The sequence below is a fragment of the Oncorhynchus mykiss genome, chromosome 27 (genome assembly GCF_013265735.2).
Source record: "Oncorhynchus mykiss isolate Arlee chromosome 27, USDA_OmykA_1.1, whole genome shotgun sequence".
Taxonomy (NCBI): Eukaryota; Metazoa; Chordata; class Actinopteri; order Salmoniformes; family Salmonidae; genus Oncorhynchus; species Oncorhynchus mykiss.
This window is the reverse complement of record NC_048591.1, coordinates 20529395-20548161: the sequence shown is the minus strand read 5'-3', so window position 1 is coordinate 20548161 and position 18767 is coordinate 20529395. Positions and strand designations below refer to the sequence as shown.

The 18767-nt window shown below is 43.6% G+C and overlaps 1 protein-coding gene across 3 annotated transcripts in view; it reads left to right on the top strand.

The window, feature by feature from the left end:
• The window catches only part of si:ch211-149e23.4, a 105722-nt gene that overhangs the window by 78333 nt on the left and 8622 nt on the right, over positions 1 to 18767 (top strand). For all 3 annotated transcript variants that reach the window (XM_021587951.2, XM_021587950.2, XM_021587952.2), the window contains exons 7-8: positions 17240 to 17569; positions 18014 to 18322. In XM_021587951.2, the coding sequence (XP_021443626.2) occupies positions 17240 to 17569; positions 18014 to 18322 (639 nt within the window). The remainder of the gene's footprint in view (positions 1 to 17239; positions 17570 to 18013; positions 18323 to 18767) is intronic.

The following is an 18767-nucleotide window of genomic DNA, read 5'->3' as shown; positions in this document are numbered from 1 at the left end:
TTGTTCCGCAACTAAACACAGACGTGTTTTACAGCGGAGGGGAAGATGAGGTGAAAACAACTGATGTCAAAGCTAATAAAATGCATGAAATATAAAGGAAGGGGATGTGAGAGGCCCCATCTAGAGGCCTTTAAAGGCGAGCAGCGTGAAGTCCTAATTACAGGGACTTAACACTGGCCTGTGCTGCACTCACGCTGCGCTGGTCTGGAGTTTAGACCTGCTGCTCCCGCTGCTAGGAGGAAGGAGAGGAGACTGACTCTTTTTCTGCAGGCAGTGGATGTTTCCCCAATGGAACCCTATTCCCTATATAGTGCACTACTGAGCCCTATGGGCACTGGTCAAAAGTAGTGCACTATAAAGGAATTTCGGTGTCATTTGGGATGCAGATAGACGGAGCCTCTCAGGTCGGAGACTTGGGGCATAACAAGACGTTTCCACTTTCTTCTGCCAATGGAGGGGAAAAATATAGTTCCATTGTCTAGAAGGTTAGGTATAATCAGGTTTGGCAATATTCTACCTTGACTGGACTAGTCTGAAGGAAAGAGGAGGGGAGGACTGGAGAGGAATATCCCATCATCAAATCAGGCACTTTCACAACATTACTCCTGTCAGGTTGAACCTTCATGCTCACTGAGTTTACCTGCAATAATGATCACAATTGACTCCCCGCTGTCCAATCACATGGGACCACCTGCTGATCACAATGAGTGAAGACAATTTACTTGGAAAAGGACCAGAGATTGAGAGAAAAGAGCTGGTCAAGACTTACTGTGCCTGTGTCCCAAATAGCAGGCACCCCATTCCCTATATAGTGCACAACTTTTGACCAGGGCCCATAGGGAGCCATTTGGGGCATAGCCTTGCAATACATAACACAGTACCTTATAGAGATTCTGGGTTCGAGTGAACGTGGGATGTTTTTTATTTTTGCCCTTTTTCATGCTATCTAATTGGTAGATACAGTCTTGTCTCATCGATGCAACTCCATACATACTAGGGAGAGGCGAAGGTCAAGAGCCGTGCGTCCTCCGAAACACAACCCAACCAAGCCACACTGCCCACTTAACCCGTAAGCCAGCCGCACCAATGTGCCGGAGGAAACACCATACATCTGGCGACTGTGTCAGCGTGCACTGTGCCCGGCCTGCCACAGGAGTTGCTAGTGTACGATGGAACAAGACATCCCTGCTGGCCAAACCCTCCACTAACTCGGACGACGCTGGGCCAATTGTGCACTGCTCCATGGGTCTCCCGGTCGCAGCCGGCTGCAACAGAGCCTGGACTCGAACCAGAATCTCTAGTGGCACAGCTACCACTGTGATGCAGTGTCTTAGACCACTGCGCCACTCAGGAGGCCTGAGGGTGGGATGTTTACCATGTGAATCAGATTTCACATTGTTAACCTTGGCCCCTGGCCGCCCTTCCTGTGCTGTCAGGGTTGAAACCCTCTTTTAGACCAGTTAGTGTTTGTTTTTATCACACAGCTTCAAAAGGCAATTGTGGAGAATATTCACATGATCCAAGAAGATCAAAGAAGACAGATTCATATGGTGTAATAATGCCTATTGAGAGATTACTTAGGTGACTGTTACCGTTAGTTACTGTGCATAGAGTAAAAAACAACAAATCCTTTTTGGTTATGCCTCAACTTAAACTGACTCGCAGACTCAGACAGTTTTGGATGCCTTCAAGGGTGACAAACATCATAAAGTTATTGAGCTCTTTCAATTACAGTGCCTTGCGAAAGTATTCGGCCCCCTTGAACTTTGCGACCTTTTGCCACATTTCAGGCTTCAAACATAAAGATATAAAACTGTATTTGTTTGTGAAGAATCAACAACAAGTGGAACACAATCATGAAGTGGAATGACATTTATTGGATATTTCAAACTTTTTTAACAAATCAAAAACTGAAAAATTGGGCGTGCAAAATTATTCAGCCCCTTTACTTTCAGTGCAGCAAACTCTCTCCAGAAGTTCAGTGAGGATCTCTGAATGATCCAATGTTGACCTAAATGACTAATGATGATGATAAATACAATCCACCTGTGTGTAATCAAGTCTCCGTATAAATGCACCTGCACTGTGATAGTCTCAGAGGTCCGTTAAAAGCGCAGAGAGCATCATGAAGAACAAGGAACACACCAGGCAGGTCCGAGATACTGGTGTGAAGAAGTTTAAAGCCAGATTTGGATACAAAAAGATTTCCCAAGCTTTAAACATCCCAAGGAGCACTGTGCAAGCGATAATATTGAAATGGAAGGAGTATCAGACCACTGCAAATCTACCAAGACCTGGCCGTCCCTCTAAACTTTCAGCTCAAACAAGGAGAAGACTGATCAGAGATGCAGCCAAGAGGCCCATGATCACTCTGGATGAACTGCAGAGATCTACAGCTGAGGTGGGAGACTCTGTCCATAGGACAACAATCAGTCGTATATTGCACAAATCTGGCCTTTATGGAAGAGTGGCAAGAAGAAAGCCATTTCTTAAAGATATCCATAAAAAGTGTAGTTTAAAGTTTGCCACAAGCCACCTGGGAGACACACCAAACATGTGGAAGAAGGTGCTCTGGTCAGATTAAACCAAAATTGAACTTTTTGGCAACAATGCAAAACGTTATGTTTGGCGTAAAAGCAACACAGCTCATCACTCTGAACACACCATCCCCACTGTCAAACATGGTGGTGGCAGCATCATGGTTTGGGCCAGCTTTTCTTCAGCAGGGACAGGGAAGATGGTTAAAATTGATGGGAAGATGGATGGAGCCAAATACAGGACCATTCTGGAAGAAAACCTGATGGAGTCTGCAAAAGACCCGAGACTGGGACGGAGATTTGTCTTCCAACAAGACAATGATCCAAAACATAAAGCAAAATCTACAATGGAATGGTTCAAAAATAAACATATCCAGGTGTTAGAATGGCCAAGTCAAAGTCCAGACCTGAATCCAATCGAGAATCTGTGGAAAGAACTGAAAACTGCTGTTCACAAATGCTCTCCATCCAACCTCACTGAGCTCGAGCTGTTTTGCAAGGAGGAATGGGAAAAAATGTCAGTCTCTCGATGTGCAAAACTGATAGAGACATACCCCAAGCGACTTACAGCTGTCATCGCAGCAAAAGGTGGCGCTACAAAGTATTAACTTAAGGGGGCTGAATAATTTTGCACGCCCAATTTTTCAGTTTTTGATTTGTTAAAAAAGTTTGAAATATCCAATAAATGTCGTTCCACTTCATGATTGTGTCCCACTTGTTGTTGATTCTTCACAAAAAAATACAGTTTTATATCTTTATGTTTGAAGCCTGAAATGTGGCAAAAGGTCTCAAAGTTCAAGGGGGCCCGAATACTTTCGCAAGGCACTGTAGCTCAATCTCCAAGTGACTCTCGTTGTGACGTCAGTACAAATGCTATGTGGCAGCTCCATGCTGCCGTTTGGACCCATGGCTCTGTTAATCAATTCATCCATGGCTGTGCTACCTGGAGAGGAGGGGTCATGAATTTGTGTCACTCTGGCAATGAGGAAAAGAGGACTGGTAACTAGCTGGTAACCGTGACGATACACTTTCATTTTTCAGCCTGGCTTGTATATCCCAGAATGCAATAAAACCGTCTGGCTGCCATGTCTGGCTCCAGACCTTTTTTATGGACTGAAAATGTTGAGCCCCTAAGATTATTAGGTGGAATATGTGGCTAAAATGTGACTTGTTAGTGCCAATTTTTTTCTCATTTTACTTGAGATGTTGGACGTCATTAAGCAGACATTGGACAGGAGTGAGTCACTAATTATAGAGGAGAGAAAGTCCTATGTGTGTCCCAAATGGCACCCTATTCCCTAAAAAGTGCACTACTTTTGAACAGAGCCTTATGGGCCCTGGTCAGTAGTGTACTACGTAAGGAAATAGGGAGCCATTTCGGATGCAGACTATGTGTTTTTATGAGTTTCTGCATGTCTACTGTACCAAACCAAGACTCCAGTAACTCTGTTGCTAGGGACACAGGTCATCCCAGTCTTTCTTTATATTTATGTTGGCCAATAGAGGAGGGTTTCCAAAACTTGGTCCTTTGCCCTAGCACTACACAGCTGATTCAAATAACCAGCTCATCATCAAGCTATGATTATTTGAATCAGCTGTGTAGTGCTAGGGAAGAAGAAAAAAAAAGTGCACCCAGGGGGGCCCCAGGACCAAGTTTGGGAAACACTGCAATAGAGAACAGGCTTTGTGCACATGGGTGTCTGAGTGCAGTCTTATTGTTACCTCTTAAAAGTTTGTGGAGTCATTTTGTATGTGTTGTTAGGGGGAGAGAGAGGTGTGTGGAAGTGTGGACACAGCGGTCAAGTAAAGCCAGATTAGCCAGAGGAGGTTGGGGTGCCAGGCCAGGCAGGGCCACCCAACTGTGACAAGGTCTGCTGTTTGTTCAGAGCTGGGGGATGGGTGGGGATTCCTCCTCAACATGATTCTTTTGAGTGCCTTGTCATTTTACCTCCATATGAATAAAGATTTGATATCACAAGGACTTCAGTCTTTAGTTATAACCGAATTAAAGCTAGAATCCTTGATTTAAACAAAAACAAAGGGTCTCTAAACCTCTTAACCACTCTCAAATTCATAGATAGAGCTATGGAGGCATGGACTAACCATCCATGATCCATTTGAGTTTAAATAATGTTTAGAGGCCGTACAGTGTTGGTTTACATTTATTATGTTTACAAACATTGGAGTAAAACAATTTTTGGGGTTCTTTATGGGGCAAGCCAGTTGAACTAAGCTCAGGAGGCATTTATAAATGATTTTCTTCAAGAATCAATGGGTATATATTAATTTAGTCCAACAATGGATGTAGCAACTAAGGGTTCTAGCTTTAAAGCCCGCCATCACTTTTTGTCCCTATTTTATAGCTATGAACGTAGCTGTTTTTTGTTTCTAGTGAATTATCCAGTTACACCAGTCTTTTACAGTAATTCGTGGTTCAAAATTGTTATGGGAATAATTCAAAGCCTTTAGTTAATAGTCAGCACTAGCACAACAACGTCTTCTGTTGATGTTTTCTTTTATGAGTTTCTCAAGTACAATAAAACATAGCTCTTTTTTATTGGTATCCATTTGTTTGTAAAAAAAAATGAAGTAAGTACAATTTCCTGTTTCACATTTAAATGGTTTTCAAGTTGTTGGAGAGGATTTAGTTGCAATCCAATGCCACTGGACTGAATCTCATGAACTGTATCATAAAGATCATCTCTCAGTTTATAAAACTGCAGCAGGCATTTCACTATCCAATCTACTGTATACTAAAGAAACCCAAACCGTAAAATTCACTGAAGGTTATTATTTCAGTTAAAACGTTTTTGCCAGGCACTGAGTCACTGAAACATTATTAACCTAATTTCCTACACTGACTTAGCGTGTCTCAAGGACAACATGAGACCCAAACATTTCTCTCTCATGCAGGAACCTAAATCTAATTAACGGTGACAACAGATGTTCTTTGTAAGAAGAAACTATTGTGACCTTTCTACGGCTGTTAAGGTTGTTTTGAATGCATTGTTTTGACTTATCTTTGGTGTGGTGGGCCTGGGGAATAACAGAGTTTATGTGTGGATTAAGAGGAGTGTGGCGTGGGTGTGCTCTGCCTACACAGACCTGCCTCTGATGTAGCGCCAAAGCTCACAGTCTGTGACATTTTGCCTGACATTCAGGTGAGAGACCATCCACAGGGTCCAGGGAAGGGCTGACTGACTGACTGTTCTTTTCATTACATGTATATAAAGGGACTTCCCTTGTTGTCCTGTCTCATACTGAATATGAGAAATCATATCATACATTAGCACTGTATAATATCTAATATATAAACAAAACATACAGTATTACCATAGTTTAGCAACATCTTGCATATTTTACATACCATAGTTATTATTTATTATGTTAGATTTGATGTTAATATGCGTGTGTGCATATATTATATGAAGTATCAGAATATATTTCAATAGGATCAGAGCCTCGGGCATAGATAAGAGTTGACTATAGGTTACTCCCTACAATATACAATAAGTGCAGGACATGACTAATTGCTTTTAATTAACTTTGGCCCGTTAAGAGGATCAATGGCTCCATCAACAATGATCCAGGGTGGATGAGGCTTGTAGGCTCAGGCTTGGAGAGAGGAGGATGGGGAGTGGAGAGGTAGGGCTGGGGTTTGAACTATTGCCTCTCAAACCTTTAGTGGGCTATCATCAGCAATCAGCACCATAGATCACACTCGTAGATAGACATCAGGACTGTGTGAACATCAGTGTGAACGCTAACTCAGCACAGGTGAAGTTCAATAAGGCAAAGAAAATAGGGAAAAAATAATTCAACAAGAGATATCTCTCCATTTGGATGCCTATGTGAATTGCATTGTGTGAATGGTTATATATTGATCAGGCCAGGCATGACAGCGGTGATCGGGTCTATTGCTGCTGCGAGTCTAAAGGTTAATTGGACAGAGAGAGTCTGTCTCTACAGATCCAGTTGTGATTATGGCGATTCCTGTATCAACACAGCTAGGCCTCCAACCTACAGTAGAGTGTGTAACAGGAATGCGTTGGTCCGACGGTCAGTGAATACATATAGAGGCGCCATGCGTGATTCTGGGGAGCTCTGCTCTCGTCATCCATGCATTTAAAAACAATTTGTTTAACTAGGCAAAACAGTTACAAACAAATTCTTATTTTCAATGATGGCCTAGGAACAGTGGGTTAACTGCCTGTTCAGGGGTAGAATGACAGATTTGTACCTTGTCAGCTCGGGGATTTGAACTTGCAACCTTTCGGTTACTAGTCCAACGCTCTAACCACAACCGCTACCCTGCCACCCCATGTGTATTTTTTGCCCAGACCTTCGGATCCTCCCTGGTCACCCTGCCTGGACCAACACTCTGCATTCATGTATACATTTTATGTGTGGGTATTCCCAGGAATCAAACCCACTACCCTGGTGTTACAAGCACCATGCTCTACCAACTGAGCTACAAATGGGCCCCTTAGGGCTCTGGTCAGAAGTAGTGAACTACGTATATGGGGAATAGGGTGTCATTGTCTTAAGCAAGAGCTTTGAAATATGTATCCTCCATTGCATGCTGGCCTGATTTGAAGGGGCAATAAGCAGTTGCTACATACAATTAATGATACAATAGATATACAAAAGAATGTGAACAACCCTTCAAATGAGTGGATTCAGCTATTTCAGCCACACCCATTGCTGACAGGTGTATACAATTAAGCACATAGCTAGCTTTGCAATCTCTGTAGACAAACATAGGAAGTAGAATGGCCTTATTAAAGAGCTCAGGGACTTTCAATGTGGCACTGTCATAGGATGCTACCTTTCCAACAAGTCAGTTTTTCAAACTTCTACCCTGCTAGAGCTGCCCAGGTCAACTGTAAGTGCTGTTATTGTGAAGTGGAAACGTCTAGGAGCAACAATGGCTCAGCCGCCAAGTGGTAGGTCACACATAATCACAGAACAGGACTGCTGAGTGCTGAAACGCGTAGCGCGTAAAACTTGGTTGCAACACTCACTACCGAGTTACAAACTCCCTCTGGAAGCAATGTCTGCACAACAATTATGCATTGGGAGCTTCATGAAATGGGTTTCCATGGCCGAGCAGCCGCACACAAGTCTAAGATCAGAATGCTCAATGTCAGTGGTGCAATGTCAGTGGCTGGAGTGGTGTAAAGCTCGCTGCCATTGGACTCTGGAACAGTGGAAACGCGTTCTCTGGAGTGGTGAATCATGCTTCACCATCTGGGTTTGGTGGATGCCAGGAGAATGCTACCTGACCTAATGCAAAGTGCCAACATAAAGTTTGGTGGAGGGGAATAATGGTTTGGGGCTGTTTTTCATTGTTAAGGTCCCTTAGTTCCAGTGAATGGAAATGTTAATGCTACAGCATACAATGACATTCTAGACGATTCTGTGCTTCCAACTGTCACGTGTGCTCCCTCGCTGGCCTCTAGGTCACCAGGCTGCTCGTTATGGCGCACACCTGTCACCATCGTTACGCACACCTGCTCGTCTTCAGACTCACCTGGACTCCATCACCTCCCTGATTACCTTCCCTATACATGTCACTCCCTTTGGTTCCTTCCCTAGGCGTTATTGTTTCTGTATCTGTGTCATGTCTGTGCGTTGTTTGTGTTTGCTTGTTTTGTATTACGTTATGTTTATTTATTAAACCACTCACTCCCTGAACTTGCTTCCCGACTCTCAGCGCACACGTTACACCAACGATTCTGTGCCTACAAGAGTTTGGGGAAGGCCCTTTCTTGTTTCAGCGTGACAATGTCCCCGTGCATAAAGTGAGGTCCATAAAGAAATGTTTTTTCGAGATCGGTGTGGAAGAACTTGACTGGCCTGCGCAGAGCCCTGACCTCAACCCTATCGAACACCTTTAGGATGAATTGGAACGCTGACTGCGAGCCAGGCCTAATCACCCAACATCAATGCCCGACCTCACTAATGCTCGTGGCTGAATTGAAGCAAGTCCCCCCAGCAATGTTCCAACATCTAGTGGAAGGCTGTTATGGCAGCAAAGGGGGGACCAACTCCATTTTAATGGCCATGATTTTGGAATGATATGTTTGACTAGCAGGTGTCCACATACTTTTGGTCATGCAGTGTATGTACCCATTGATTCTTGAAGAATAACTTAGAAATGCCTTACAAGCTTATTCCAACTGTCTTACCCCATCAGAACCCAAAATATAAGCTTATTTCATTCCAATGTTTGGAAACAAAGTAAATGTCATCAAACACTATAAAGCATCAAAACATGATTAAAACTATAATTTTGATATCATGGATGGTCAGTCCTTGCATTCTAGCTCTGTCTATGAATTTGAGTGGTTAAATTTATCCAGACCCATTCATTTTTTGTCATTTAGCAGACACTCTTATCCAGAGCAATTTACAGGAGAAATGTGGGTTAATTAAATTAATAGCCTTGCTCAGGTTTTACTTAATGTCCTTTTAAAGATGAATATTAAGTGTGTGTGGGTGCATGGCAGGTTTTGAAACAGACAGTGTTGAGGAAGGCTAATGGAAAGGAAAACTAACCGTCCTAGGTTATGTCCCATTGGGCCACAGGGCCCTAGTCTATAGCACAGCACTATAAAGGGAATAGAGTGCCATTTGCTCTGGTCAAAAGAAGGGCACTATATAGGGGATAGTGTGCCATCGCAACACTATAAAGGGAATAGAGTGCCATTTGCTCTGGTCAAAAGAAGGGCACTATATAGGGGATAGTGTGCCATCGGGGACAGAGCCTTAATGTTCTCCATTACCCCACCAGCCAGCCTGCATGTGGGACCCTCCCCATACCTCCTCTCAGTCCTCCCCTGGAGAGACTAGATCAAACATGACTGAAAATAGCCCTGCTAAGAGGGAACATTTATGTCTGATTCAGGCCTATAAAGCCATATTGATTTGCTGCTTCCTTCACTCCACTCCACAGCCCCCATCCTGGCCAGTGTCGGGATAATTTGTCCCCCAGGTCTAAGGTTGCATGTGAATTTTCTGTTGTGTCAGCTGAGCTGGGTGCAGCCAGCAGCACATTCAGTAGTGCTGCTTGTTCGCTTCAGAGGAGGTGGAACTCTAATTACACTGCTTTTAATTAAGAGCTCATTGCCTAGGAAAGCAACATCTTTAACTCGTTTATTGCCCATAGTTACCGGACATCTCCAAACTGTAATGGGCACATTTATCAAGATCAGCAAAGAAGTATGCGTGCCCCTCGGTTTTTCACGATAACACTCTTAAGATAATTCACTCAAGCAGAGAGTAGAGATTTTGTGGCTGAGGGTACAGTAGGAGAATGGGGGCCACAGGATGTACAGCATGCAGCTCTCTTGTGCTATTCAATGGTTTGTTCATGATGTGTTGTTGTTGACTGTCAACATAAATGACCTTTTCACCCTGAGAGTAACTGTTTAAGGTGTGGCCCTCCTGCTTTGCTGCTTAAAGCGTTGTGGTTCAAAAATGCATTTCCTCTGTACTGTGAGCATTCTAGCTACTGGTAGTGTACCTACAGAAGCAACGATCACAGACATTTTTTGTCTATGAAAGACTATAAACCACAAACTGCCTAGGGTCTTGGTTGTGAATAAAGTTCATGTCCATGTATGCCTCCCAAATGGCATTATGCTCTCTTCATTGGGCTCTGCTTTTGACCAGGGCCCATGACATCAGCTCTTGGATGATGGGCTGATATTATGAGTCACCTCCCCCATGCTTGGGACCTGTAGGGTTGGTTGGCACTGGAAGGTGCTCTCTGCCTATACTCTAGAAAGATCCATGCAGCAGGGGATACCATGAGTGGTGCCAGGCATGGTGGGCTCCACCTTGGATTTCACTGGCCTAGCCAGGACCAGCCAGAACCAACCAGGCGCATACAGTACAGCCGGTACCCAAACCAGAACCATCTGCTGTCCATTTTCACTACTGTGCTCTCTTGATACTCTCCCTGCCAACAGCCCTCATCCCCCACCCACACACCACAGCAGCCACCTGAATCTACTCTGAGTGTCCAGTCCCTATTCCATCAACTGGCAATGCAACACAGCCCATTCCCTATGGTAAGATCTCTGCTTTTATATATGGGGGTTGTAAAGTTTTCTGTCAGATAGAATTATGTGATACAAATTGATACTGTGAGTTATTTTTGAAATGCAGACTGCACTTCACTGCACTGTGTTTCAAAATGACACCTGGGTATAGTGCTCCCAGTGAAATGCAGCCTAGCCACCACCAACTGTATTAAATGACTTGATACTGCAGGAGTAGCTCACATACAGTATGCAGGTGGCCATTTACCATAAACAGCCATCCCTATTAGCGCTACCACTACTTAGTCAACACAATCTGCTGCTGTGCACTCCAGTCTAGGAGACATTTCCCTCCACTCAACAGCCATCAAGCACTCAGCCTTTCAGCATGCTTTAAGCATAAGTAAAAAGTAATGTTCAGAGGAGGAGAATTCAATACAATGCATGAATGGTCTGTGCCTTGCTCAGTAAAGAGTGAAATGTTTCTTTCATAAAACATAAAGGAAATAATTTATAACACCACAATCACTTCCTTCCCCCAGCTTTTGTTTTGTAGGCATGGACTCTGAACAGGTGGCTTGAAAATGTCACGCCCTGGCCATAGAGAGGCTTTTATTCTCTATTTTGGTTAGGCCAGGGTGTGACTAGGGTTGGCATTCTAGTTTCTTTATTTCTCTGTTTTGGCCGGGTATGGTTCTCAATCAGGGACAGTGATCAAATAAAATCATGAACACTACCCACCTGCGCCTTGGTCCACTCCTTCCGACGACAGGCGTGACAGAACTACCTACCACCAAAGGACCAAGCAGCGTGGCCAGGAGGAGCAGGGATCCTTAGCCCGGGAGAAGAGGGAGTGGAGGACCTCATGGACATGAGAGGAGGTTATGGCAGGGGACAAGACCCTGCCATGGAAACAGGCGGAAACAGCAAGAGATACCAGGAGTCACGGCAACGAGACAAGCACGAGAGGCAGCTCCCAAATTTTTGGGGGGGTTGGGGCACACAGGGAGTGTGGCAGAGTCAGGGTTCAGACCTGAGCCAACTCCTCGTGCTTACCGTAGGGAGTGTGGTACTGGTCAGGCACCGTGTTATGCGGTGGAGCGCACAGTGTCTAAAGTGCGTTTTCACAGCCCGGTGCTCTACATTCCAGCTCCCCGCATTGGACGGGCTAGAGTGGGCATCCAGCCAGGACGGATGGCCTCCAGTGATGATTCATGGCACGAAGCCTCCAGTGATGATCCATGGCATGAAGCCTCCAGTGATGATCCATGGCACAAAGCCTCCATTGATGATTCATGGCACGAAGCCTCCAGTGATGATCCATGGCCCGGAGCCTGCAGTGAAGATCCATGGCACGAAGCCTCCAGCATTGATCCGCGGTCCGGAGCCTCCAGTGACGGTCCCCGGTCCGGAGCCTGTGTCTCCGGTGCGTCTGCACAGCCCATCCCAGTGTTGTCATTTTGTGAGGTGTCTTAGGACATGCACTATGTGCCCAGGTCAAAAGTAGTGCACTATAAAGGGAATAAAGTGCCATGTGGGACACAGACGTCTTTCCCCTCTCAGTTTTATGGGCTCCCGAGTGGTGGAGGCGGTCTAAGGCACTGCATCTCAGTGCTAGAGGCGTCACTACAGACCCTGGTTCGATTCCAGGCTGTATCTCAACCGGCTGTGATTGGGAGTCCCATAGGGCGGCGCACAATTGGCCCAGCATCCTCCGTGTTAGGGTTTGGCCGTCTTTGTGAAAATGAATTTGTTCTTAAGTGACTTGCCTAATTAAATAAAGGTTAAATAAAAAATAAAATAATACAGTTTGGCCTGCTGCACAGAAATCTCATATGCCTTAACTCTTCCACATATCTCAGATTGCTTACTGGGCAATAGTATATCAATCAAGTCTGGAGTCAATGTGCAATCTATCATAGAACCATGTCTGGGAAGGGAACGTAGGTTGGGAGGGAGGGTTCATATTAACAACAGGAGAGTGCAGAAGAATAGAGAAGAATCGTCAAATATTTTTTTCCACTTTTGGAAAGAATTATGATTTTCTTTTTTCCATCAGGTTAAGTGGCTCATCACAGCCCTAAAGAGACCCATCTCAATGATCTGTCCCATAAACATCATTACTGGCCTGATCATCAGCCACCTTTTCCACTCTCTTTTCCAAAGACACAGTGTGCGTTTGAGTGTGCTTGCTTACGTGTCTGTCTGAGAGAGAGAAGGGTGTAACTACACTTATTGCGATAGATGGATGCCAACAGTACATCTGTGAAGTTCATAAATATCACAAATAATACATGTTTTATCACTAGTGAATTACAGAAGGTTTCAGGCAATGAGGAGACGTAAAAATTCCTGATTGTTCCCACTGCTAAACACCTCTCTCCAGATTTCAGGAATACCATTGAAGGTATTTTCATTAGGTAGAAAAACAGCTTGCAGGCGTTATGCTCATGTGATTATTCACATTAAGTCAGGGAAGAGAGAGACGAGCTAACTCCATGTTAAGTGTTTGCTATTAAAAACTAATGCCCCATGTAATTCAATTACGTTTTTGAAATTGGTATCTCATGATGTCGAATATGATTTACTATTGGGTCATAAAGTCATCAGTGTTTTATCCTCTGCCTGTAAATCATGGCTGCAGCAGTGACAGTAAATGATAGAATCATCAGATATGGATGTATTACTAGATACAGAGCAGTTATATACAAGTCATAGTATTGATTAAACTGATTTACTGTAGTGTAGAAACATATCATATCAAAATATGCACAATATGGATTATAGTATATTTTCATCATGCCCTGCTGCTGTTGCTAGTCTCTGTCACCCTGATGAACAGGAAACACAGTAAGGTTATTGCTTGACATGAAGTCTTCCTGTTTACTGCAGAATCTGCCAGTGTGTGTGCGTGTGCGTGTGCGCGCGTGTGTGTGTATTTGAATGATTGAGTGAGAGAGAGCGAGAGAATACTTATCTGACATAATGCAAAGTATTTTCTGATGTCTTCCAGATGAAGTTATAGTCCATTGACACAACCAGAGGATGCTTCTGCTACAACCTTACAGTCAGTACCAGCTGTGTGGGGTGAAACTGTTTGCTATCTCTCTGAATGAGTCAAAATGTCGTTACAAACAAACCACACAAACTATCTGATGACTCAACAGATTTTTTACTCAAGTCATTTCATTTAGTGTCATTGCAAATAGATTACTATGATATACTCCAACACTAGCACAGAGAGTGAGTAAAAGTTCAGCAGCTTTGACAGGAAACACATTTACTAAGATGCTGATTGTGTAGTCCACACTGCAAAAAGGAAACATACTACTAAAGACGTGATGGAATGCTAGTGAAATAAACAAAGCCTACAATACTCATCGATCTGTAGCAGCATCTAAGATGTGTCTACTGTATTAGCTTACATTACATAGTTCCCAACAGTTGACCACATGTTTACAATTTCAAAGTAGTCAAGTCTTTGTATATTTTGCTTTTCTGGGCTCATCAAATCTCAGAATGATTCTGGAAAATTGGTGTAACATTAAAGTTAGCAAAAGGAGACACTGAGGAAGGAAGAAGGCTGTTGAATCTGAGGAGGATTCCCAGTTGGCCTATTGTGTAAAGAGGGTCTTACTTCATTCACGTTCTGCTGCATGATTCACATACTTTGGAAGACACTTGTTCTTGAGGTACAGCAGCACAGCTTTTGTAAAACATTCTGTAGCCAGCTGGAGGACTGTCTTTTTATGTGCATAGTATTCCTCCATATTTGTTTCCAATTGTGATTTTCCTTGCAGAACATTTCTAATGACTAACTATGTTTAGTAAATTCCTAAGTCTGACTAAAAGGAAAACACAACCATGAAGTGAATTAGTGGGAAATATTGTGTTGTAAAACAATGCCTTTGTGAGGGATTTCCAGAGCAGCAGGTGAGAAACAGTGAGTTGACTTCAGTGTAGATATGCTGTGTCTGTCTCTGAGGACTCCTGCAGAGATGAGCTGGGCTGAATGATGCATGGCATCGTCGCGAGCAACGGGGAAACTTTGTTATATGAGGTGACCGAGGAGATGAACAGACACATCCTGCAGTATGACATTCAGCTTCTACTACTAAGAAGTCAAAAGCCTGGTTTTCAACTAAGTGAGAAGTGAAATAACTACTACTCCATAGAAGAAGCAGTCCTGTTCAAACAGATGTGTGCACATAATAACATATAGGGCACTAGGAGAGTAAAGTGGTTCTAAACAACACAGTCCTACACTGTGTATGTGTGGTGTGTGTTTGTTTAAAAAAAGCTCTGCTCAGAGGTTTGGAGCACACACCCTCTACAGCTGATTCTGACAGCTTCTCTTGCACTCACTCACATACACACAACCACACACACAACACACACATTTAAATACCCTCATAGGAAGACTTGCTGTAGTCAAATTGAGTCCTCACTCTCAATGATACCACCATGGGATGCTCAGGGCTGTTGATTTTGGGCTTTGTCCTAAGTGTGTCTCACTGCTTGGACATGTTGGGTAAGTCTGAGGAGTTATGATCCATCTGTGAGTGTGCCGTTCTGTTTATGGGTTGAGTTTACTAGCCCTTAAAGACTTGTTTATTAACCTGTGGAATTTTACACTGAACAGAGGTGCAATAGTTTTCCTGCCTGATTAGTCTAATTATAAAGGCTTACAAGCAATAAACCCAAGAGCAAAATCCATTTGAAATATTCTGAATGCATCTTGACTATAGCTTTATTTCTGACATATGTTTGTACTACAATATTGTCTGTTAGTCTGCCATTATTGTCCAATGGTGTCAGCTATTAAAACCCTTTTGGTTGCTTTAATGACCTTTTAAATACAATTTATGACCTTTAATGATACCATTAATAGTATTGCAATGGCTCCACTGAGTGTGTGTGGGGAAATCCCTATGTGTTGTTAGTCGACAATATTTTCTGTTAGTCAGAAAGACATCACAGTTTGATCTGAACTTAGGAACTTCAGTGTGTATTTTCAATTGGTAGATGAATGAGCGTCTCTGAGGAATAAATAGGTCTGTAGGTTAGAACCACTGCACCAACAGTATGACTTTCCATCCCCAGATCTCTTCACTAGCACATCATCATACAATGCATTAGTTACATCACCACACTGATCTATTTGTTGAATCAAAAGCAGTTCTTTGTCAATATAAGTGACACATTTTCAGTTGTCTTGCTACCCTCTGAACATTGAATCATCTGCAAGCATCCCATGTACGTGAACGCCTGCTGTTGGGTAGAAGCCCAGATGAAACCGCAGCAGTTTCATATGACTATGCTACGATATACTGGCCCTATATGGTACATGGGTAGCCTAAACTACATAAAGCAACCCAACCCTTAAACAGAGACAGTTGTCAGTGCCTTAGGGCCACAGAAAAAGTGCTAATGGACATTATTTTGTATTTTAGGCTGATGCTATGTGATTATTTGCAGTGCATCCTTTAAGTGTGCCTCAGATATGCAATCTTTGTAATGCCTTTTCCATTTTTATGAACCATAAACCCACAAGACAAGATATATTTGTGTGGAGCTGTCCCTCTCTTTCTCTCGCTCACGCTCTCTCTCTCCATCTCTCTCTCTCTCTCTCTCTCTTTCCCTTTTCCTCTCTCTCACAAACACATGCACGCAATCCTTACATGACTTAATAAAGTTTATTTGACAAATGAATAAGTGCCATTTTGGGATATTGTCAACTTTGTGTTTGTTTCCATATGTTGTTATGTACAACCCACCACCACTTGCTGTTCTCTGAATTTATTTGGTCGAAGATGGGGGCCAGAGTATTTATAGTTGGAGACATAAGTGTTGTCCTCATCAAAGTGTCCTAACAGGACAATATTTTACAGGATTGTTGATGTGAGGTATTAGACTGGGTATCCATTGAGTGTTCCCCATTACCCAATGTACTCATCTGTCATCATTCGGCACTTAGGCGGCTCAGGAGTCATACAAGTTCAATTTGCCTCCTGTTTCCACTGGCTAGTAGATAAAAACTTTGTCCTTAAGTGTTCCATAATAGAGAGACCAGCGAGAGGAGTGAGTTGGTATGCATTGGACTCTGCATGCTGTTATCAACACTCAAACCTGTCAGGCTGCTTTATTAAATGTCCCCTTCACTGAAACATCCCCTAATCGTGACTGATGTCTTAGAGACAGACTGTAGCCACGTCCTAAATGGCACCCTATTCCTTACAGTGCACTACTTTTGACCAGGGCCTAAAGGTAATATGGTGCCATTTGGTACACAGGTAGCTGCTTGGGATGGACACTCAGAGACAGGGAACCCTTTTTATAGAAGTCACACCAATAGACATCCATAATTTCACTGCCCTTCCTTCTCAACAGAAATCACATTTGCTGTTGTTTGTTTTTAGCAACATCTATGGAATTTCTCATCAATTAACCAAAGTGCATCCCACTGAGATATGAGTGGCTAAGGATGCATCCCAAATGGAACCCTATGCCCTATATGGTGCACTACTTTTGAACAGGGCCCATATGGCTTCGGTCAAAAGTAGTGCACTGTATAGAGAATAGGGTGCCCCTTTGGGACGCAAAATAACTGAATTACTAGTAATTTATGCCAATCATAATGTTTTTTTCTCACAGATATGGAGGAGGACATGGAGATTGACCGTAACGTCACTGGGATCCTTGGAGAGGATGTCTTCCTCCGCTGTCAGTACCTGGGACCGAATGACATCACAGACGCCTCATGGAAACGCCCAGACTCTAGAATGAAGCGATCAATGAAGAAATTAACAGGCTACAAGAACAACAAGGCTTTCAGCAAAGACCCAGACTTCTCCGCCCCAGCCTCTCCCACCAATCTGACTGTGAAGATGAGGGTGTCTACTCTGGAGGCCCAGGGGGAGTACACATGTGTGTTCGCCACCGATGAAGAGGAGATCACTAACAGCATGTTTCTCACTGTTCTGGGTAAGCCTGACTGAAGAACATGGCCCAATTCGAATACTCTTAAAATGCATCCTTCCTTATTCCCTTCTTGAGATTACAAGATTGGTGTAAGCAAGCTTTCCATTGCATTGCTCTGACCAATTATGTCATGTCAGATCATTGATTAATTCAAGGAAGTGAGGAAGGAAGGATGCATTTTAAGAGTATTCGAAGGGGGGCTCTAATGGATGATGGAAAAGTACCTAACACCTAGATGGTAGAGAGGAGAAACAAAATAATACATGACCTCATGATGCCATTAGGGGGGTTGGATAAAATATGTGACATTATCGTTGCCTGTTGTATCCTTACCTTACTGTACCTGCAATGTCATCACAGAGACAGAATCATACAAACATCCATTGCATAAATGTTTCTTGTACCAGCATCATCCTTTTCATGTCTTTTAATGTTTTTGTTTTGAAGCTCGACCTGATATCCACACAGTGGTGACAGAGGACACAGACAACGCTACCCACTACCAGTCAGTCACATGCTCAGCTACCAATGGTAAACCTGTGGCTCTGATTCGCTGGGAGATCAACGGCAGCCCTCCTACTGACGACTCCTCTGTGGAGATGAGGAACACCAGTTATACCAATGGCACTGCCACTGTGACCAGCTTACTCCGCTTCCCCACCCACCTACAGGACCAGGACAGGGTGACCTGTGTGGTCCAGCACCCAACCCTGCCTGACCCCACCACACATGTCACAGTGAGGGTGGAGACCTTCGGTAAGCCTGCCAGCTCACGTACACTGCATCCTAAATGGTACCCTATTCCCTTTAGAGTGCACCACTTTTGACCAGGAAGGGTGACAAGATTTGGGACACATAGTTGATGTGTATGTTTGTTTGTACAGTACTTGGCATTCTCACTTTTGTGGGCAAGGATTTGACATGTGATGCTAAGAATCAAGGTCTGAGAATGATCGGGAGATATTGCATCATGCTGGGACTGGCACCACCTTGAGCTCATAGCTTACTGGCACAGATGTTTCCTTTACTTACTCCCAGCCTGTTGTTCCACGTGTTCACCTCCCCACTCCCCACCATGTACCAGGTGTTGTGTCTCATGTACCAGGTACACCATGTACCAGGTGTTGTGTCCCACCACATTATGAGACACATTTTTGATATACAGCCTGCATCCATATGTCAAAGATTATCATATGACAGA